The following is a 22,351-nucleotide window of genomic DNA, read 5'->3' as shown; positions in this document are numbered from 1 at the left end:
GATGCACCTGTCTACGTACGAGCATACTCCGGCAGTAGTGGCCGTACAGGAACCTGGCGGGAACGTGAGCCTCCCAAACTACAAAACGTTCCAACTCGACCCCCTAACGTGCATCTTTGTGCACAAAAACTACACTGCAAATTTGGTAGATCTAGAATTACAAACCAGCTTTTCGCACGTGATGGTGACTCTTCTGCCACTGAAAAAGGAGGATTCGCCGCTACACATCCTGAACGTGTACTGCCCACCTAAAGCAAAAAACGTAACCTTCTCCACACTCCTAAGCAGAGCTATCAGGGAAGCAGGACGAGACCCGTTACTAGTAATGGGAGATTTCAACGCGCAGAGTCCCTCATGGGGCTATCATCGAGAGGACATACGAGGACGGAAGCTAGCGGAGGCGGCGTCCGCGTTAGGTCTAACCCTACACACTGACCCGGCGTGCCCCACGCGGATAGGGAACTCGGTGCAGAGGGACACGTGTCCCGACTTAACCTTCACGAAAAACGCGAGGCGAGTGGAGTGGACGAATACGGAGGAAACTCTCGGTAGTGACCACTGCCTGATCACCATAACGATCCGTACGAAACCCCTTACCAGGCCTACGGGGCACACTATGCTGCCGGACTGGACGAAATTTAGAAAGGAATACGAGGTAAGCTCCATCCAGGAGCAGGGATATCAAGCCTGGACAAAACAGCTGCTGATCAACCTGCGTTCGACGGAAACGCAGGTAAAGCTCTCAGAGGCGGTGACGGACGTGGACACCCACCTCCTCCACCTCTGGGCAGCCAGACGCAGCATGGTCAAAAGATGGCGTAGACAGAAGCATAACCGCAAGCTAAGAGCTCGGATCGCGGCAATCACTAAAGAAGCGGCGGAGTACGCGGCGCAACTCGCGGACGCGAACTGGGTAGATAGGTGCAACGCGGCCGCTGGGCAGATGTCTAGCAAGAACACATGGCGCCTCTTCCGGGCACTCATAGATCCCAACCAGACGCGCACCGAGACGCACAAGCACCTGCAGAGAGCGGTACATGCATTTCAAGGAAATACGGCCCAGCTTGCACTGAAGCTTCGGGACCAGTACCTGACCACAACCCAAGATCCAAGGGGAGACGCTTACAGATACAATGGAGCCCAAAATGCTGAGCTGGACGAACCTTTCAAAATATACGAACTCAAGGCCGCTCTAGCGAGGATGAAACGCGGGACCGCGCCAGGAAGGGACGGGATCTCGGTAAAACTCCTAGCCAATCTGCCGGACCGCACATACGAATCCCTCCTAGAACACTTTAATTCGATTTGGGTGGGCGAAGCTCCATTTCCCACGGAGTGGAAGACGGCGCTGATAACTTTCATCCCCAAGGCGGGCAAGGCCATAGATACGGATAACCTAAGACCTATTTCTCTCACCTCGTGCGTGGGCAAACTGATGGAAGCTATGGTCAGAGACAGACTATCTGAGTACCTAGAAAACAAGCGAGTCTTCGCCGACTCGATGTACGGCTTCAGGCCAAATAAATCGGCTCAGGACATCCTGCTGCAGCTCAGCAGGGAGGTACTAAACCCGATCGAACATCCGAACGGGGATAAGATAGTGCTGGCCCTAGATCTGAAGGGAGCCTTCGATAATGTGACACACGAGGCGATCCTCACACACCTATCAGAGACGGGATGCGGCAGGAACGCTTTCGAGTATATAAAACGCTTCCTCACGGACAGACAGGCCTACGTGAAGATCCAGAACGCGGAACACGGCCCCTTTCTATTAGGCACGAGAGGGACGCCACAGGGAGCGGTGCTATCCCCCTTGCTTTTCAACTTGGCAATGAAGAACCTGCCGGTCCACTTGGAGAAAGTCCCGGGTGTGCAACACGCGCTGTACGCGGACGACATCTCCATTTGGGCCACGCAGGGCTCTCTCGGTGAAATGGAGGCCAGCCTGCAGGAGGCGGCCACCGCGGCGAACGAGTACGCGAAAAGATGTGGCCTTCATTGCTCCCCTCAAAAATCCGAATTCGTGCACATTCGCCCCAACAAAAAATGCACAAACAAGATAGAATTGAGACTTGGATCGGAACCGATACCCGAAAGAAAAGAAATTAGAGTCCTAGGTCTTTTCATCCACCAGCGTCGGCTGGCGACGACCACGCTCGACAAACTAAAAAAGGTGGGAGATCAGGTGGGCCGAATGGTCCGCAGAGTCTCGAACAAGAAAGGGGGACTGCGAAGCAAAGACGCCTTGCGGCTGGCCAATGCCTTTGTAACAAGCAGAATCCTGTACTCGACCCCCTATCTCCGCCTGAACAAACACGACCAGAACATCATCGAGGTGATAATACGCAAAATGGCGAAGAAGGCCCTCGACCTCCCGATAACCACGTCTAACCTGAGACTCCAAGGTCTGGGTATGACGAACTCCTTCGATGAACTTAGAGAAGCCCACCTCACAGGTCAATACACGCGATTATCGCAGACGCCGTCAGGACGCCGCCTTTTGGCCCGTCTGCACATAGAACACACGACTCTCACCGAGGAGAGAGTAAGACTCTCTCAGGAATGGCGTTACGCCCTGCACGTAAGACCACTCCCAATTAAGATGTCCAGGGACGACCACGAGGGTAGACGCAGGGCCAGGGCAGAGGCCTTAGCTCACCACTACGGAAGGAAACTCGGGGTATACTATGTGGACGCATCCGGCCCGCACCATGGCGGGTGGTACACGGCGGCAGTGATCCACGAGTCCAAAACGGTGAACGGGCTCACCTTCAAAGCCCGAAGCGTCACTCAAGCAGAGGAAGTCGCCATCGCTTTAGCGGCAACACACTCCGATTCCAAGACAATCATAACCGACTCGCGAGGGGCGTGTCGGAACGTCCAACAGGGCTGGGTCCCGTACCTGGCCTACCGGCTACTGCAAAATAGCTCGTACGTGGGAGGTCCATCCCACCGCTTCATAGTCTGGGCTCCGGCCCACTCGGGGCTAGGAGGAAACGAGGCAGCAGATGCAGCCGCCCGCGCGCTCTCTAACCGGGCAACCTCGTCCCCCGCCTCCTCTGAAGAAGTAGCGGAAGCCACGCCGACCTACACTTACAAGGAAATAACACAATTATACAAAGATAGACATAAACTGTACCCCCACCCGTGTAAAGGATTAACGAGAGCGGAGGAACGCCTGTTCCTTCGCCTTGTCACGAACACCATGATGTGCCCGGCCTCGCTAACGCACTTTGACCCTGCCTTTTCCGGGGAGTGCCCGCAATGTGGGGAGAGGTCCTCGGACCTCTACCACATGGTGTGGGCGTGCCCCTCCAACCCTGCTTTTACTCCACACCCAAACCCCACCCGGGAGGACTGGGAGGCGACCCTACTCGCCTGTTGCGACCTGAAAGCCCAAAAGGCGATGGTCGAACGAGCTATGGCGGCAGCGGAAGCCACTGGGGTCCCGTACTAGGGACTCCACCTAGTGTTTGTGAGGGGAAGGGCACTAAGCCTGACTCCAGAGCACCCTCCATGTAACTCCCTCTTTTCAGAGGAAATAAACGTTTTTACCACCACCACCTACCTGCCAGAAGGCAATGGAGAGAATAACGAGGACTGCTGCGCACGTTGGGGTCTTCATCCGCGCGAGGTCCATTGTTTAGTCTGCTTCCTTAACAGCCCTGTTGCAGAGCGCCAGAGAGTCCAGTCACGGGAACGTAAGTAGCAAGTTTGCGTGCAGTCGACCAGGGCTCTCAGGTGACCGCCTCGCTTCGGCGTAACGCCGAATCACAGCGACGCGTCAAATTATAGACACACACACACACGCACTGGCTTCAGAGGCAAGGAACTTCCCAGCCCGTGTCACCGCGCACCGCAAAGAGAGAATGGCTAATGGGAACTCGCAACGCAGGCGCAACAACCTCTTCGCGCTTCGTGTCTCTCCGTTCAAAACTTCGCGATTAGTTACAACGCCTGCGGTCTCGATTCAAGGCCGCATAGCGTGGCCATCGAAACGTCGGAGTACCTTTCTTTCTCGACCTTGAAGGCGCGAGGAGCGCAAGAACGGTGCGTGTCGGCGTCCTGAGCAACGTTGAGAGTTCCTTCCTTGGGGCGCTTTTTTTTGTTTATTTTTCCCCAAGGCAGCGTTGCTGCAAAAGTTATCTTGGGCGCTCACGGAAATCCCATTGCGTGGTTCTGTCGATTTCCTTTCTGTGAGCGGGAATTTTATATCTTTACTTTTGTATCTATTTTCTATCTTTACTCCTAGAAAGGAAAGGGGGGGAGGGAACCGGAGTAATAAGATTAGAACGAAAAAGGCATCTAGCACATCAGTCTCACTACTTCCTACGCGCGAAAAGGGTCCTTACGAACTTTTTATGTACTTTTATGAACTTTTATGAACTAATTTTTTGTCGAACAAAAACGGCTGCTCCGTAGTGGAACTTTCAGATCTGCATGTGACGCCCTTTTCATGTGATGCCAGTTAATGCCGTTTGTATGAATCTCTTTTAAGAAGAAAGAAAAAAAAAACAAATACACGAGAGGTACTTGTGCACTATCCTTGTCAGGTCACCTGAACAGCCCACCTGAAATTGAATTAGTTCGCTTAGTTTGACGAAGATAATAAAGAAAAGAAAGCTACATGCCTCCGTCGATGTTTTATGCGTGAAAATGCCTGTTAGAACGCTGACAATCCCAGACGAATGAGTGAGTTGTAGTTGACGCAGCTTTTTCTCATTCATCAGAATGGCAAGACCTGTGCTGCGATTTTTCCGTTTAAAAAAACAAAAGCAAAATTACTTATTTAACAAAATACCCGTATTACATGGACACTTCGGCAAGACCGGTCCTCAAATTATTCAATCAATCGTTTCAAATCGGCACACCCACGGAGTCTTGGATGTGAAAGCGAAATTATAATCTCAAAATAGTCCTTTGCTGAGCATTATGGCTTCATGTGGACGAGGCAAACTTAAATAGAAGAACTTATATATGTATAAAATAGAATATATATATATATATACATACATATATATATATATATATATATATATATATATATATATATATATATATATATATATATATATATATATATATATATATATATAATAAAAGAACAACGATTAATCGCAACAAAAGTTTTAGTTAAATCCAAGTACGGTTGCTTATGTTTACATATTTCTTTACATGAATATTTCTTGAATTCTTTATCATCCGGCCTCTTACACTGCCTCTGGTTGCCAATCAGGCCCTCTGTCAAAACGTATGGAGACCCCCTGCTCTAGGACCTGTACTTCGCGCCGGCATAACGTTATCGCGCCCGTGTTAAGCCCAACCCGACGTACGTGATGGAACGCGTCCGCGCGCGCCGTACCGCGTCTGGGCGCGTACGTCATCAGGCGCGGACGTCGTCTTGCGTGTTGACGAGCGGCGGCGTCGAGACCTAGTACTAGTCCTACTAGACTTTTTACGCCCGCACCGGCCTCTGCCATATGGCCGGGTTCCAACGCGTCACACACTATTTCCCACTTTGGCACTCCTAATACTAGAGCGTTAAAACAAACACAACTTACATGGCTCTACCGGTGACCTGCCTTCTCGAAAGCTCGAGGTCCTCGCAGTCTCTGCGTTCGGGTGGATTAACTGGTCAAGTTCACTGGCGTTAACGCGGGGTTGTATCTAAGGCGTTGACATTTCATTATTTATTATTTTTGTTGCTCTGTAGCCGTATAATGTGGCAAAATAAAGCTCACTCTGTTGAGCTTGAACATCAAATGCGTTTCCTTAATTCGTGCGCAGGCACATCCGTAGGCATAGTGCCCCTGTTATCGACTGCTTCTAGAAAAATATTGTCGGTATCTGTATTGGATGCAGCTACATGTTGAAGAGCAGGATGTGCAAGTAGTGCAGCACGTTTTAGCGACAACAAAATTTGTGTTGACGTTGACTCGTTGAAACGTTAACCGCAAACGGCGGTTTCCCATATTCTAATAGATATTAAAGGGCCCTTCACCAGACCACATCGCAAATTTTGGTTATATGCTGGAAGTTGTTACGTGCCCGCTAGGGGGCTTTCTGCGGCAATAATTTTTCAAATTTGTTTATTAAGAGCTAAGGTGAAATAATTGAATGCCACGAACCCATGATTTCAAGAGGCGAGGGCCACTGCCAAGAGATACTCTGTACACCCGCCCCGCCACCGCAAGCGAAATTCCTTCCCTGCGTTCTCCGATGTCGGAGCCCGAAGATCACGTGACGCCTACGTCACGAGCCCCGCCTTCATTTTTTCTTTGTCCTCACTTTTTTGCTGCCCGGCGCACTTCCGCTGGCAGCGTCGCGCGAGAGCTGTCGCGTTTGTCTCGCTTCGCGCAGCGCACAATTTTGCGCGTTGTGCACGAGAACACCAGGCACAAGCGGATCACAGAGCATGATCGCGCGCTGGAACGCGCTAGAAAATGTCATAGTTTGGTTGTCTGCGCGCGCGACTGCATGAAGTGAGAACAAGCAGACGAAACGGAAGTACGTCTCTCCTGCTGCGGTGCGAAGTAAAACAAGAATACGCAGACATTCGGCTTGTGCGTTTTATTATTTCTCTGAACTTTATTTCGTCTACTGAAGCGACAGATTACACAGACAACAGATGTTGCCTTGCATAATTCGCGAAATCACGTGTGACTACGAGCGACGTCACAGCAGTGCGACGTATGTAGGCCTGCTTGTGCGATATGCGTCGACTCTCCGGCTGGCAACACGGCGCCCGAGAGGAGAAGGGCAAACGGCGTTCGGTTTGAAATTTCAGCTCTTTCCGCGGCACGTAGCGACGTAATACTTAGCAGACACGATCGTAAGCGCGCATTGTACGCACGGCGCTTGTCAGCCCAAAATGTCCAGCCCTGGTGAAGGGCCTTTTAAGGGGAACAAATAAAGTAGCGCAGACCTTTTAATCCGAAAAGCTGAAAACATGTGGTCTTCTGAGGTAAGAGAATGTGTGCTAAGGGAAGGCAAGCGCACGCTATTACAGCCGAATATCAGATGGCATGATCAAATAAGAAAATTTGCAGCCAGGGGGTAGTCAGCTAAAAGAAGACCAAATATTTAGTAACCTTATGCACACTGGTCCGAATGTGCAGCGGTATATCACATGATCGACAGCACAGAAAGCGTTAGTTTTCCTCTTTCTTTAATTGAGGCAGACCGTATAAAATTATAGAGGAGTACACAAAGCATCGATACCAATGTTTCAACTGGCGGCAAGGGATGCATTCACGTGCTGAAAATACAAAAACCCTGCAAGCGTCGAGTCAGCGCTTTGGCATATGTGCGCATGCCCTTCAGAATCAACGACTTCGCTCGCATTAGCCCGTTTTCTGCTATTGTGTCTCTTTCTGGTGGCCACATAAACAAATTGTAGTCAACCTCCCTGCTTTTACTGACCCTCTCGCCTCCTCGCTAGCCAGGATAGAATGGGTCTCATCACACACCCGGCCGTATGCGCGCAGCCACCTTGAACACTTGCCGGCCTCAATTCTTCATTTAAAACATATGCTCTTACTTTCATAATTAAATTTCTGAGTACATTTCAGATAAGCATCCTGTAACTAACTAACTAACTAACTAACTAACTAACTAACTAACTAACTAACTAACTAACTAACTAACTAACTAACTAACTAACTAACTAACTTTCAGATAAGCATCCTGGGAAGGGGGAAGGACTGCGGCGGAGGCGATGGAGAAGACGGAGGAGGCGACGACGACGAAGAAGCGAAAAAAGACGACAGGGACAGACTGGTCACGTACCACGACATACTGACACACTACGCGAAACAAAGAGAAGCATACCCACAACCCCACAAACAACTCGACAGGTCTCAAGAAACAGATTGGAGAAGATTGCAAACCAGAACGTTCCGAAACCCAGTACACTTAAACAGAATAAATTCAACACAATATCCAGACGCAAGCTGCAAGCTCTGCAAACACGACCACGCAGACATGGCACACATCTTGTGGAAGTGCACACAGATCAGTTCAGTATACGTAGAGGACAAGATAGAACCGGACCTTCTCGAGGAGCGATGGCTAAGCGCTCTGACTAGCTCAGAACTACACGACCAATTATGGGCTATCCGCGGGCCCGGGCAGTGGTGGAAAGGCTATGCCTCACCGCACACAATGCCCGGGTGGCCTGAGCCCGGGCTGGCAACCTCGCAGGTCCTTTTTCCATTAAAGTTTTTTCCGTCCGTCCTGTAACTGAATATTGCAAAATTCAGTAAAGAAGCTATCGGCAAAGAAGCCAGTTTATCTCAACTGCCAATGTTCGAAGCATTATTTAGAATGTACTGAAAGATTAAACATCCAGATAGAAACTCGTCGCACATTCTGGTACGCGGTACGGTGAAGGTTTACCATAAATCGTGCACGCTATATTGGTAACACCTTAACCTGGCAAACTTAGGCATATATTTATTTATGATGGAGGATGTCACATTCAGCTTATAACTTCGCTCAGGCTGGACTAAAGCAGCAGTACAGCGTCCATGGCTTGTGATCAAAAAGCACACAAATTCAATTCGAAGCTAGGAAAAAGTGAAATGAAAATGGCAACGCAGGACGCTGCTTTGAGCAAGGGAATTACTTTTCGAGCTTATAAGAACATACGATCCGTTGTTTTTATTACAACAAATTTTTAATGACAAAACCGGAACGTATCCACAATCTGTGAATACTGGTTGGTTGGTGAGACGGAGAGGGCTTGTGCGTGTATCGTTACTTTCTGATGAGCACATAGCAATTTCACGGAAGTTAGAGCGACGCGCTCCAAAAAGGTTGAGCGGGAGGCGTGAAAAATGAGGATGTTTTGCTCAACACTGCTTATTATTCTGAGAGGCTAACGTTTATTAGACTACTTAGATTGTATACCTTTACTTACCACCGCAGCATTACAGCCAGCTCTGACAAAATCATCTTGGACTGGAAAGAAAATAAGGCCGGAGTGCAAATGTAGTTATTGCACGAAGATCTTCCCTTCTCGCACTAGCAACGCTTTTATTTATATTTTATTTCCACAAACGCTGTATTGGCGTTAAAGAGCAAGAGACAGATGGATAAAGAAAGGAAAGATGGGTAGGTTAACCAGACGAACGTACAGTTTGCTACCCTACACAGAGCAAAGGGGATATAGGGATAAAAAGACAGATGGGGAAATGAAGAGCACTAGGGGCGCGCATACGTGAATGCAAGTCTATAAACGGTTGCAGGGACTTCTAGGCTTGCGGTATTTCGGGAATGTTTGCGTCCCTTTCTGCTAAAATATCCGCTGAATAGCTTGCAACGGACATTACAAGGCTGTCATATATCGTCGTTTGAAGACTGCCTTGCCCATTCGATGCGATAATTAGGGTTGACTTGTTGTTCACGTTAAGTCGCAGTATGATAACACATGTTGACAACACACCTCCAAAGCCTATTGAATCTTGTCATTATGCTCGCTATCAGCTTCGTTTACTAGCAGTTCTTTGTCATCGTTTCGGCGTCGCGCTCTTCTTAAGTAGAAGTACATAGAAGCGAAAGTAACCGCACACAACGCAACAGTCGCAAGACAGACATAAAGGAACACGTTAGGGTCACTGTCCAGAAATTGGCCTACAATAACCGGTGCTGTCATTGATCCGATGCCTTCGGTGACAGCAGCTATAGACATCATCTTGTTGTTTAGATTGATGTGCCCGGACGTCCAGGATATTAAAGCGGCGTAGATCGGTCCTTGTCCGACACCAAAGAGGGCGCTGGAGAGCCAGAGCACCGTGGACCTGCTGGAACCCAGTAGCGTGAGCGTCACGGCCGTGGGTAGGAGAATGACGTGCGCTGCAACTAGGATCCAGAAGGCGGAAAGTTTGATTGTAATCAGGCTCGCGGTGAGGCGGCTAGCGGCGAAGGAGAAGAAGAACGCGGATTCGACGCGAGAAGCCAACGACTTCGAGAAGTGGAGCTGGCTCTGGACTGCAAACGAGGCCACCATCTGGGATGTGGTACACTCGAGTGCCACGTAGATACCTATGTAGACGCACATTGTTCCCAGAATGATTCGGGTAAAGCGGGCAGGGTTACGCTGTTCTTCAGCTGGCGTGAAGCCCTCGCCTTCAGGTACTGCAGGTTTGAAGTCCGCATTGTCTATAATGTAAAGGACGATCATAGAAACAGTCAGAACCAAATAAAATGCACCGACGATGCCGAATGCGTAGTAAACGCTCGACTCGCCCGTGCCATTTTGAGCGGCGGAGCTGTTGGCCAGATCTACCAGGTCGACGGGCAGGTAAGCGATGCTGTTCTGGGTCGGGTATGCGTTGTCGGTAGTGTTCGGTGCTGTCGCATTGCCACCGTCGCTGTTAGACAGGAACGGTCGCGCGATGAACGGACCCAGGAGACCGCCGATACCAAAGGCCAAGTGGAAGAGTTGCAGAGCCGGGCTGCTGTTATCTGTCCACATCCTGATGATCCAGACGTTCGCACCTGCACCCAAAGTACACAACAGTTTGGTGTCCTGGTATCGAAATGAGTGTTCTTGCATTGTATTTAGCGGCCTCGTTGTTAATACACCATAAAATAAAATGGTAATTTATTACAGGGAATACTGTGACACTTGGGGCAGCCACACTAGTGTCCTTTCTAATGGAACAAGATCGCACAACTGCCCACTGAATTATGAGAGCCGCCACAGTGGTGGGCTCCAGTCTAATTGAGACCCTTGGCCTTTGATTTCTTAGTGTTGACTTCAATAAACAAGTGTTTGTGCCCACCGAGAGCATCGGGATACAGCCGCAGCTGCCGGGAACCGAAACCGCGACGTCGTGCTTAGCAGCACAACGCCATTGCCAAAATGTGGTAATCGCGTACCTTTAAACATATTCTTAGCTTTCTCTACCAATGCACACAAACATGACGAACCAAAGTCGATCTGATCGGCGTACAATGTACTGCGATGTGCAATCCATTATTCACTTCATCACGAGTTCTTTGACTTTCTGGCGCTGTGGGTTGCTATAGCGAAATTAAATGTGTAACCGGCTTTCGCTTTCCATCGTCTTCCTTCACTACATAGTTTATTCTATGGAGAAAACGACAGTAACCACAAAAATGCATTGCGATTCTTAGCATATCTTTGCATTAGTACAAAGTGAATGCTGGCAATAAGTTTTATGGGAATTATTTCTTGCTGCACATTCAACTCCATTTGCTTGTTGCATATTCGACTGGTACTACCAAATGGGGAGCGGTTACTCTGCATGTGCCTAATCAGAGGGAACGTACTTCATTTGAGAATACAGGAGAAGTGAAACAGATGGAAAAAAAAAGATTGTCGGTTACTTCCGCGAAAGAGTTGCCAGATGGCGCTAAAATTGTTTTTAGAGCGCGCCTATATGAAGCGTATTTCCCGCTCACATTTTTCTGATGCTCACCAGTCGCAAACGCAGCCACGCTCAGTCCACAGAGAAACATGGTAACGTGCGCCAGTGCTAGGATGCCGCTGAGTGGAATCATGGTCGCTGTGACGCAGGTCGCTGCCATTGCCACGATTGAGACCAACTGCGTGTTGTACGTGTCGTGTAGCTTGCCTCCTATGAACGAGTAAATAAAAAAACAACAATGAAACAAAGAACGTTGCAGGATTAAACAATAAGTGAAGCAAGTAAGCTCTGAGCTATGTAATGCTTGTAAAATGGGCATATGTTTGCGGTCCATTTTTGACACTGCAGTCGTGAAGTGTCAGAAGATAAATTGTGCAGGCGAATCTTTTTCTATTTCATAAGTTTAGTCAAATAGAAATGTAAACTACATTAGAATCAATCAGCCTAAAACACAGTGAAGAAAGGAACGCTACAATTTTTTTCACTATAGAGCAGTCGTACATAGGCTCAACAGAGACACAAAGCTTACGGAAGAATGGGAAATCGATACTAAGAAGAGAAAGAAAGCCAACAAGAGAAGATTCTAGTAATAACATGAGTAAACGAATGGAAGTTCATAACACTGCAATAAATGCACTTGTTCAACTAAAAAAAAAAGAAAGACAGCAGAATACATGGTGCACGAGAGAAAGAACACGACGGCGCAGAGCTGGAGACATAGCAAACACACACACTCGCCCACACGCAAACATTTGGTTTACTAGCCAAGAAAACTAGGAGCAAACATTCGGTATAAGCATAGCGCGCCACAAAAGTGACAAACATAAAGCAAAACAAATAATTATTAGGTTGCCGTCTGTTTAACGTGGTGTGAGTTCGGATCAAGTACTTTGACTACAGAGAGAAAGCGTGAGTCTAACTGGCTCAAGTTCTGGCGTAAGTAGTGTGGTTGATTATGATATTGTGAAAACTAAACGAGATAATGCATGCTTGCGTGCGTGTGCGCGTGCGTGCGCGTGGGCACGTGTGTGTGCGTATGTTTATGATAAACAGATTACCTACGCCAATAAAAGAGAACGTAAAGATAACTGAATCTTTTTAACTCACTGGCGGACACACTTTCGTACCACTATTTCTGTCTAGCACACAGAACGTGAAAGCTGATCAGGAAGTGCGATAGCGTCTCCAAAGTCATTGGGCTGACGCATTCTGGGGAGTGCACCGTGCCGCGAACAATGCTCAACACTGGACTAGCATCAAACTTTTATTGCGATTAGTGTTCCTAGGATACTTCACGCACTTTGTGCGGGCTATATACCCGCTACAACTCTCTAGCAGTCTCTAGCCGGTTTTCCGTCAACGTCAATCACTGGGTACAGTCCATGGGGTTCGCATTGCATTGCTGTGACAAGTGAACAGGTTTCAAAACCAACCGTCGGACCAGCCAACTTCTATCACTGGGTTTATGCCACTGGGGCTTGTGCCACTGTTCAGTGAACCTCTTTCACGCCAACTTGGATCACTGGGCATGTGCTGCTGTGTGATCCGCTCTTCAATAACAATAAGGATACTCAAAATTTATCGGGTGCTGGACGAAATCGAACACACGCCTTATCTGAATATGTATTCATAGATGCGTCATGCGTGGACTTCATGGTGGCGCCGCTAGATGGCGCAGCGTGTTCAGTGGGAAGAGAGGAGCCCGGCTGCATACGCGCCTCATGCTTGGCTCGTTTCGGCGTTGGCAATGCGGTGTGTCACTACACTGCTTCACTGCTAATCGCATTACTGTCGACATGCGGCGGTAGATGGGCTCCAGCGGAATTTTTTTTCTAGACATGATTACTCCTAGAACACAATGCATGGATAACGAGCATAAAGGAAGAAGGTAAACTTATTATGTTTATATACCTATTCTCTGCCCTGTTTCCTTGCTAGCAGCGAGCTGATCCATGCTTCTATCGCACCCGTGAGACACTATCACGGAGCCAGTGGCGTAGCCAGAAATTTCGTTCGGGGGTGGGCTTACATTGAGTCTTGGCCTCCTCCTTATAAAATTTGTCAAGGGATCAAATACATGAATAATAACTGCATTGCCATTGCCAAAGATACTGCAAACAAATTCTTAAACACTACGCCCTGTCAAGACAAGTAAAATATGTATTTTTTTCATAAAAGTTTATGCTCTTGTGTCCCAAGAATTGAGCCCGAAATAATTGATATCAATGATTCCATGTTTTTATCTATTTAATAAGTAAAGAAAATATCATACGAACTTTAGAACTATATCAGTTCGAAATCAGCAAAGAAGTGCATGCACTGATATGCAAAATGTAAAGGCTGTGAAATTAACAAGTTGAGGACGCATGTTTTTATGAAACTTTGTCATTAAAGAACCTTGTGTACATTTTTATACATATGCAACAGCCCGGGAGAAATGACGCTGTCCTTTGTTCCAATGTATTGCGCAGGAGCAGCTGTCACTGGTCGTGTATAGGGAGCAATTGCACCGAAAATATAGTCGCAACAGAGAGCACATATAAAAAGCAGGAGTTCTGCAAAATACACAAGGTCGAGTGAAATGAAAGTGAGCAAAAGCGAGCGTATGACAAACGAGATACTTCATTTAAAAGTAGTCTCTATGAGCATTTACACATTTGTCCCACTGGCTAGCGAGTCATGCGATTCCCGTCTCATAAAACTCCTTGCGTTGCAGCTTCAAAAAGTCTGTAACTGACTCTTTCACGTCATCGTCCGACACGAATCTGGTTCCCTTGAGCTGTGTTTCTTCAATTGCCCCAAAGTGCCCCATTCGTGAACTTTCCACGTCATTTGTTCTTGATTGCGGCACGAAGCCGATCCGACGTTTCACAATATCGGAAACGATTGATAGTATCTCCATATTTAGCAAATTCGATCAGTAATGGCTCCTTACGATCGCAGAAAAAAAAGTCAACAACATATTTCCGGCGGAAATCGTTGCCTTTGCTTTCTTTGGGTGTGGTGAATTCGAATGTTTCAACTTAAGCCTTGCCGTCGCGTTTGAGGCCTCGTAGTAGTGGCACCATGATTTGTTCCCGGTCACAATTGCAGACAAGAAGTCGTCACCCTCATTTTGATATTGGATCAGATGAGTCAAGGCAGCGCCGAACCTCTCCGTCTTCTGGCTGTGGTTCAAAATCTTTGGAATCCATTGCGCAGACAAGAGCCGATAACCGAGATGCTCATGGATTATGGTGTCAACCGAATCGTGATTGATGTTCACATGCTCTGCCAGTTCATCAATGCTTATACCCCATTCTGGTACTCAGCTCATCAACTTTTGCAGTTGTGTTGGGGGTGATTGCACGGTGGCTTTGGCCCGGTCTTGGATCGTCTTTGCAACTTTCACGTCCTTCTTTGAACAGAGATCTCCAGCGCTTCACAGTGGCCAATGAAATGCAAAATTCAACGTACACGGCATCCATACGGCGACTAATTTGTTTTTGGGAAACATCTTCAGCTGTGAAAAACCTCACGACACCACATTGTTCAATATTTTGAATGTCTAATATGCCACGCAACCAGGTTCAACCCACTGTATGAGAGCATTAAAAAGCCTTTATCCTTAAACCTGCATGTCCCTTTTGTAAATGAGAGTTGCCTGTGTGTTACGCGCATCCTTCGCAGATAATGAACCGAACCATTATTGCGCGGTGTGGGTTGGCTCACTTTCATTTCACTCGTCCTCGTAATTAGACATGCGAAGATACAATGGAATGAAGTTGAGAGTATGGCGGAAGCCCGTCTGGTCGGGATGATGCATACTTAAAAGGAAGAGGTCTGGACACCGACCGAAAATGGTTTAAAATAGTTATTTACGTTTGTGAACCAGGCTCCCGTGGGGGAGCCGAAACGTAAACAACTATTTTAAACCATTTTTGGTCGGTGTCCAGACCTCTTCCTTTTAAGTATACAACGGAATATACAAATGTGACGACACAGCTTGGAAAAGGGCAAAAATGTGTCACTGGAAACAGAGTTCACTGCACGTATACACAAAATCTCGCAACAAGATATTTAAGCATACCTGTAGGCCTCCAATGAATCCACGTGTCTAAGAAAAAAAGTCACTGTATATAATCCGTCAAACGCGGCAAATAAACATGTTGCGCAATCACAGATTCACAGAATCCTAAGGCCCGTCACCCGCTCCCTCCACACACCCTTGATGTATCGCGCGCGACGGAAGGCGGCGCGCTTCATCCCCGCTTTTCTTTCTTGCGCACACAAGACGAGCCACCATCGTTGGCTCACCCATGCCCCCATTACCCGCCTACGCTTTCACTCGCACATGCAGCATGCGGCGCGCTGTAATGATATTACATAGGTCTTTACACGGAACATGACGGCGACGGCGATGCAAGGAATGCACCTGGAGTGTCCATATAATCCCTATCGCCATAATATATTAAGAGTATCTGGCAACGGAAGCGTCCCGTGGGCCATTACTTTCCGCAAAAGAAAGAAGTAACAAAATCGAACTTTCACCATGCGGGAATTTGCTGCGACGCAACAATGGCTTTTTTTCCTTCTGTGGAGCGGGAGCATCGAAATTTAAAAAAAACCGCGAAGGAAAGCATGTCGCCCACAATCGGACGCCTACTTTGTGTACCTCTAATATGGCTACCGACTGAATATCGAAGAAAACGTGAGACGCCTGGTCCACAGAGAAGCATACGCATACTCTCGGTATCCTACACCGGCGAGACAAGGCTTTCCGGAGAGGTTGCACTCAAGCGGACGCGTTGCGATCCGTCGAGTCCCCACAGGGAAGCCGGCGAGCGATCATTGTTTCTTTTTCTCGTCTCCTACCCAGAAAGCGTCCAAAACGCTGCCAAGCGAAAATGCACTCGGCCAGAGAAAAACGAACGGGCACCGAAGTGCGCAGCGCAGTGGTCGGGGAAAAATGAGAAAGACGATTGCGCTTTAGCTGGCTCTGGCAGCCCGCGGGTAGCGATAGCAAGAAAATTGAAGGGGCTCAATGTGTCCTCGCGAATAAAAGTCAAAGTAGAAAGATAAATAAGAACGTAATTACCTTTGCTGGATTTAGTGTCTTGACATGGCTGCTTTGGCGCAGCTAAAAAAAAAATTGATATTCTTTTCTGTGACATGACGGCGCGAATGAGCCATCATAACGCTTCGTCTCATCGGACCTCGCTGCGTGCTTTCTAAACTTCTGTCAGCGTGTTGATGTGGCTTGTCTCGTTGTATGGCCGGATGTACGACTTTAGAAAAGTCAATTCACCTTTGGCATCAAATATTTATAACAACATTAAACCAACAGAGTTCCGGAATTGAAAATTGAAAGCACAACTTTGGACATGTCCCTGCACCTTTCACATCAAAAGTTTGAGAACTTTATATCCATAAAGTTTCGGGATCGAAATCCATGCGCTCCATATATTCCGCTGCCTCCGCGAGATGCCGCGACGAGCCCGCTCGCCATCAAAACACCCTTGAAACTTTGTGCTCAAATGGGGCTTCTTGCGTCATGTGACTCCCGATGCATGGGCGTTACCGTAAAATCTAGCCCGAGTTCGCAATGGTCCTTTTCGTTCGCAGTGGTCTTTTCGAGCGTGAAATAGACATTCAAGACAAAATTCAGAATGATTTCCGGCGCCGTGGGTTGATTCGGTCGGCGGTGGAAGACAGCATGAAAAACATTTTGGGGGAGGGGCTTCAGCCCCATAAAACTCCCCTCCCCCTGGCTACGCCCATGCACGGAGCGTCATGCATATCGCAAATAACTCACGTTTTGCATGTGACGAGCGTAATTATCTCTAATAACACTAAGGGTCCAAAGCTTTGTTTAATGCAAAAAATATTGACCGTCTCATGCGTAGACAGACGCTTCAACGTGTGCATGTTTAAAATAATACACAAACACATACTAAAAATAAATGGGCAAGAAATCGGTTTAGGCATAAGCATACCAAGTAGAGAGCCGATGAGATTGCCCACGCCGCAAGTGGTGATAAGGTAGGATATGCTGGCGATGCTTGTTCCATATATCTCAGCCAGGTCCAGCAAAGCGACACCTCTTATGCTGATGAGAAGGCCCTTCGCAAGAAATGCAAAAAAAAAGTGAGCACATTCAAACTATGCTGTTCACTAATTATTGCTGTAGGATGGTTGGTTTGTACTTGTTATGGTGTGAAAGCGTGCGAAAAAAATGAACTTTCGCGTTTTTTCTATTCCATCCCTAGTTCAAGGCACTCTTTCTTGTCCTGTAGTTACTTCAAGACGCTCGTTCCTGTCTTTGCTTCATGAAACTGTCTCCTTCCCTGATTTCAAAACACTCTTTTCTCCGCTGTCATTGCCTCGACACAGGCTTTCCTGTCCTGTTCCTACCCTGACACGCTCTTTCCTTTCCTGTCCCTACTTCAAGGCACTAGTGCCAGTCATGTCACTACTTCAGGACGCTCTATGCTGTCCTGCTTTACTTCAAGACGTTCTTTCCTGTCCTGGCCTGCCTTGATTACTTTCTTTCCTCTCCTGTCCTGACTTCAAGACACTCTTTCCTATACTATTCTTCATGGCGTTCTTTGCTGTCCTGTCACTGCCGCATGACCTTACTTCCTGTCCTGGCTTCAAGATGTGCTTTTCAGTCCTGTACCTACTTTAAGGCACTGTTTTCCTTCTTGCGTCTACATCAAGACGTTCCTTCTTGTCTTGTTTTTACTTAAAGATTCTCTGTCTTGTACTATCCCAACTTCAAAACGCTCTTTCATATCTTATCCTTACTCAAGAGGCTGTTTCCTAGTCTGTCCAGATTTCATTTCGTTTAAGTCCTATTTGCACCATAAGATGTACTGTTGACATTGAATCTAAATAGTGGCTTAGAAGTGAGGCACCAAATTTGCCCATGTTAAAACACCTGTAGTAAGCATTACGTTAATAAAAGATTGATGCAGGAACATTGAGAAGCATCGAAAGCTTATTGCTCTTTAATTACGTTGAACCGGTATCATAGACTGCATTCTCATGCAGAAAAATAAAAGAAAAGCTTGTAATTTTAAAGATTCATTGCGTCTCAACCCGTCGTCTTTATAAATTATTTAAATAGTGGCAAATTAATCTACAGCTGAAGTGGAAGCTTGAGCGAGATGGTGCAACGTACTTGGAATTTTAAAATAGCACAAATGACGGGAGACCAGACGAAGACCTAGGCACACAAGTAAAGTTTATGTATCGTAGCAGCGTACTATATACTTGCGCAGTCCATAACGAATAAGGTGAAATAAGGAGATAAAAGTTCTAGAAAACACAGTTGCTCTATACATGCACAGAGAGTGTGCACAACCCAGGTAAAGTCAAGAAACAAAATGTGGTTTGGCTGAGTAACCGAAGGCTTGCTAACACACGTGCCACTTAACCTGGCCATTTCCAAGGCCTCGGGAATTTCTCGTGTCAGCTGATCCCAGTGACGTTTAACAAGCCTACATCATTGAAGCTCGGGCATGCTGCCTTAGACACGGCAGTGAATACCAAATGCGCCAGATGTCGCTGAAGGTACGGGTTCGAGTCCCGGACCAGGACGAATTTTTCTTGAATTCTGAGGCTTTTCTTTCGAGCAACCCGTATGGGTTTCCTTTGTAGCAATCGCTACGAACGGGTGGATGTTTGATTTTCTGTTTATTAATTATTTCTCTCCACCTTGCGGGTTTCCGCAGAACTACTACGTCAATCTACACCGTATCTGTCTGCGATTCGTGTGGGCTTGTGGGCCTCGCCGTAAATATCCGGAAAGACAGCAAACTTTCTTCTATCTAGCCATTTGTCACCTAGGCGAGCATTACCGCTCGCCACAGAACTCAATTTGGCTTGCGCCATTAAACCCCATACATCATCTCAAAGCTGACTTTGGTTTCCTTCAGCAAACACACAGCCACTACTGTCAATACATGGTTGGGTCAACGTGGTACAACGTGGTCATTCCAACCATTCTGAGGCGTTCAGTTTGCTTGTCAAAGCTCTACTGCAATTTGTGATAGCAAAACTTTCGTAAGGCCATGTATGTGTAGCAAGTCCTCGCAATCACCTGCTTTACAATTTTCGAGTGCACAGACTCAATGGAAAACGAAGGCTTGACCACCATGCAGTTCATGCGCCCAACTGACGTGGCCTGGACACAACGTAAAAACTAAATCTAAGAATGTAATTCATCTATTCTCAGGAACTTCCGAATTAAGAACAAGCGGCGACGACAGTTACAGAAAATGCCCGAAGTTTGAGTCATCGAAGCTGAAAGGACGAACCATCAGTTTCCAACAGTGCTAAAAAACTTCTGACATAGCGGAAGGCCTTTGCAACTATTGGGTGGGGTGGTCGAGGATCGGTAAAACATAAGGCGGCTATGCATGAGTCTATGTTAACCCCTTGTCGTTGCAGATAAACGTGGTCATTCCAAGTTGCAAAGGTCGACGTCAAGTACAGTCAGCCACACGATTTTACGGAACGCGAAATCTGAGAGAAACCTCAATATCTGTGCAGCCTCACAACGCAGGTTAGTAACGGCATTTAAAGCCTCTCCCAGTATTTGTGAACAGCATTGTAATGTTCGGCTTCACTTACTACCGTTACAGACTGCTCGGAAATTGAACGTTTTCTGAGATACCGTCATCTGTAAACTATTGTGGTTTACAGTACATGCCCAGCGGTTATATAAAGCCGTCAATCGATGGCCCTGCAACATTCTAGTAAGCAACAACGCCGACTATGCCAAGCAAGTCGTGCATACAGAGAAGTTAATTGTGTGGCAACTAAGGATATAAATCTTTAATGTCAAACGAACAGCTCATGTACACAACGTGCTGGTTCTCTTTGAGGGAAGCAGCAACCTCAGCTGAGCTCTTCGCACGGAAGGGGTCGTCAATAAATTCAATTTTCGATGGAAACGTCAGTGGGACCAGCTGACACGAGAAATTGTCGAGTCCTTGTAAATGACCAGGGTGGGTGACACAGGTGTTAGCAAGCCTTCGATTGCTCTTTCAAACAATGAGAACGACTTTCTTGTTTCTTGACTTTACTTGGATTGTACGCACTCTCTGTAGTTGTTCATAGCAACGGTGTTTTTTAGGCTTTTATCTTTTATTTTTATCTTTATTTGCCCTTCTTTTGTCGATAGCCTGCGCAAGTATATATTGCGTACGGTGTTAATATCAATAAACCTTAATTGTAAGTCAGCGCTGCGTCTGTATCTTCGTCCGGTCTCCCTTCGATTGCGCTCTCTTAAAACGCCAAGCAATCTGCAGCGAACGAGAAGCTACGTTTACCACGTTAGCCCCTGAAGTCTTCAAAATATTGTTTCTTACTGAAAGTACGTAAAAGATAGACCTATGTCAAGCACTTAAGTAAAAAGTACTGGGATATTAAGTGCGCAATTTTGTAAGAGCAGAAATTGTAATGAACTTGTTAACTTACTGTTATTTCTGGATAAGCGTTTACTTAAAAAAGAAAAATTCTTTATATAAATTAAATCTCTAAAGGGACAAAGATTAGGTTTCAGTTTCAGTTTATTATTCTTTAAATACAATGAATTTCTAAGAGACAATTTACATATGAGGGTCCCTAAGTCAGACGGCAGCGGGAACCTCGTTGCTGTCTGCAGCGATAAAGGTCAATTTCTTTAACCTGTTGGTATTTATAAATTAAAGCGAGGTATTCAGTTTCGCACCATAGATCTAACGTTTTGATAAGAATGAACATTACGAAAACATTTTGCCCCTAAAGTTTGCCTTTCCAACTGTGTATATCTCAAATTGACCACAAACGGATGATTACTTCTTATTTAATTTAACTTATTCTTTATATTTAGGTAAGGTTCTAGGGAATTTCTCAGGGTCTCAATTTTTTGCAGATTGATACGTTATTCCAATTACCCCTGTCCAGCTGCGCCAACTGATTCCAATTTGCGCTTGCGAATTTCCTAATTTCATCAACCCACCTAGTTTTCTGCTTCCTCGGCGGCGTTTTCCTTTCCTCGGCACCCATTCTGTAACTCTAATGGTCCACCTGTAAACCATCCTACGCATTACATGGCCAACCCAGTTCCGTTTTTTTTCTTAATGTTAATTAGAATATCGGCTATCCCCGTTTGTTCTCTGATCCACAACGCTCTCTTCCCGTCTCTAAACGTTACGCCCAAGATTCTTCCTTCCTCCGCTCTTTGCGCGGTCCTAATGACTCCTACAGTTGGCCTTTACCATGACACAGTGTTACATGGCGGACTATGCTGAGCGACTCGTGATCTTTGTCCCATATCCGGCGTTCGCTGTTCACCTAGTATGCTGTTTCGTTTAAGGATGTTGACACATCATGGAGCAGCTAAGAAACCTTCCCTTCGCACTGAATCGCAGTGGTGCGACCCCGAGTGCTAAATTGTAAATGTGTAAAAAGGGAAGCAACTTGAAAATAGTAATGTATACATACACCTATGTAAGAGAAGCCATGCTGGTATGCGCTGTTCACTGCTTTTGTATTCTAGTACATTTTTGCAATACATCCTGTTTGCAGAGCAAGGCCAACGTTAATTTGCAAGCCGAAATATCGATTACCGGCGCTAAACTAACTGAAAACCTTTCAGGAACAATTCTGCAAAACACAGTGCACTAAACAAGTGAACAGATGTGGCGGTAAGGATTCTTGCTTTGTTGTGACCGAAGCGATGCACATTTCGGGGAGGGAGAGAAATTCGTTTATGTGACCTATATACCGGAACAACAAAGGAACGCACCTCCTACCATTCCCAGATTTCCGAGGCTCAAGTTGCACGTACGTCCCAGATCGAGCCACAGCTTGCTGCGGGAAGGCATATTCAGCTGGACTTGCGGTCACTCGTTCCAGCGATATCTTCAACGAGGAGCCGTCCGCCGAAGTCGAGACGGCCATGCCCTTGGCAACCTTGCCTCCGT

General features: G+C 46.8%; 2 protein-coding genes across 3 annotated transcripts in view; both read right to left on the bottom strand.

The window, feature by feature from the left end:
- LOC142591427 (uncharacterized) overlaps positions 1–4,055 on the bottom strand; it is a 58,867-nt gene extending 54,812 nt beyond the window's left edge. Inside the window, exon 1 of the mRNA XM_075703755.1 lies at positions 3,569–4,055. Within this exon, the coding sequence (XP_075559870.1) occupies positions 3,569–3,640 (72 nt within the window). The 5' untranslated portion in view covers positions 3,641–4,055. The remainder of the gene's footprint in view (positions 1–3,568) is intronic.
- Positions 4,056–6,675: 2,620 nt separating this feature from the next.
- LOC142590302 (sodium-dependent glucose transporter 1A-like) lies at positions 6,676–22,314 on the bottom strand. Of its 2 annotated transcripts, XM_075702317.1 has the most exons (5): positions 22,181–22,314; positions 17,372–17,498; positions 16,474–16,515; positions 11,448–11,606; positions 6,676–10,500 (listed from the first exon to the last, which is right to left on the bottom strand). In XM_075702317.1, exons 1-5 carry the CDS (start codon positions 22,250–22,252, stop codon positions 9,455–9,457), a joined length of 1,446 nt encoding a protein of 481 aa, XP_075558432.1. In that variant the 5' UTR covers positions 22,253–22,314; the 3' UTR covers positions 6,676–9,454. The 2 variants fall into 2 exon arrangements, with proteins under 2 accessions (XP_075558432.1, XP_075558433.1); XM_075702318.1 differs by lacking the exon at positions 16,474–16,515.
- Positions 22,315–22,351: the final 37 nt, after the last annotated feature.

This window comes from Dermacentor variabilis, chromosome 8 (assembly GCF_050947875.1).
Source record: "Dermacentor variabilis isolate Ectoservices chromosome 8, ASM5094787v1, whole genome shotgun sequence".
NCBI lineage: Eukaryota > Metazoa > Arthropoda > Arachnida > Ixodida > Ixodidae > Dermacentor > Dermacentor variabilis.
This window is presented reverse-complemented; position numbering and strand designations above follow the sequence as displayed.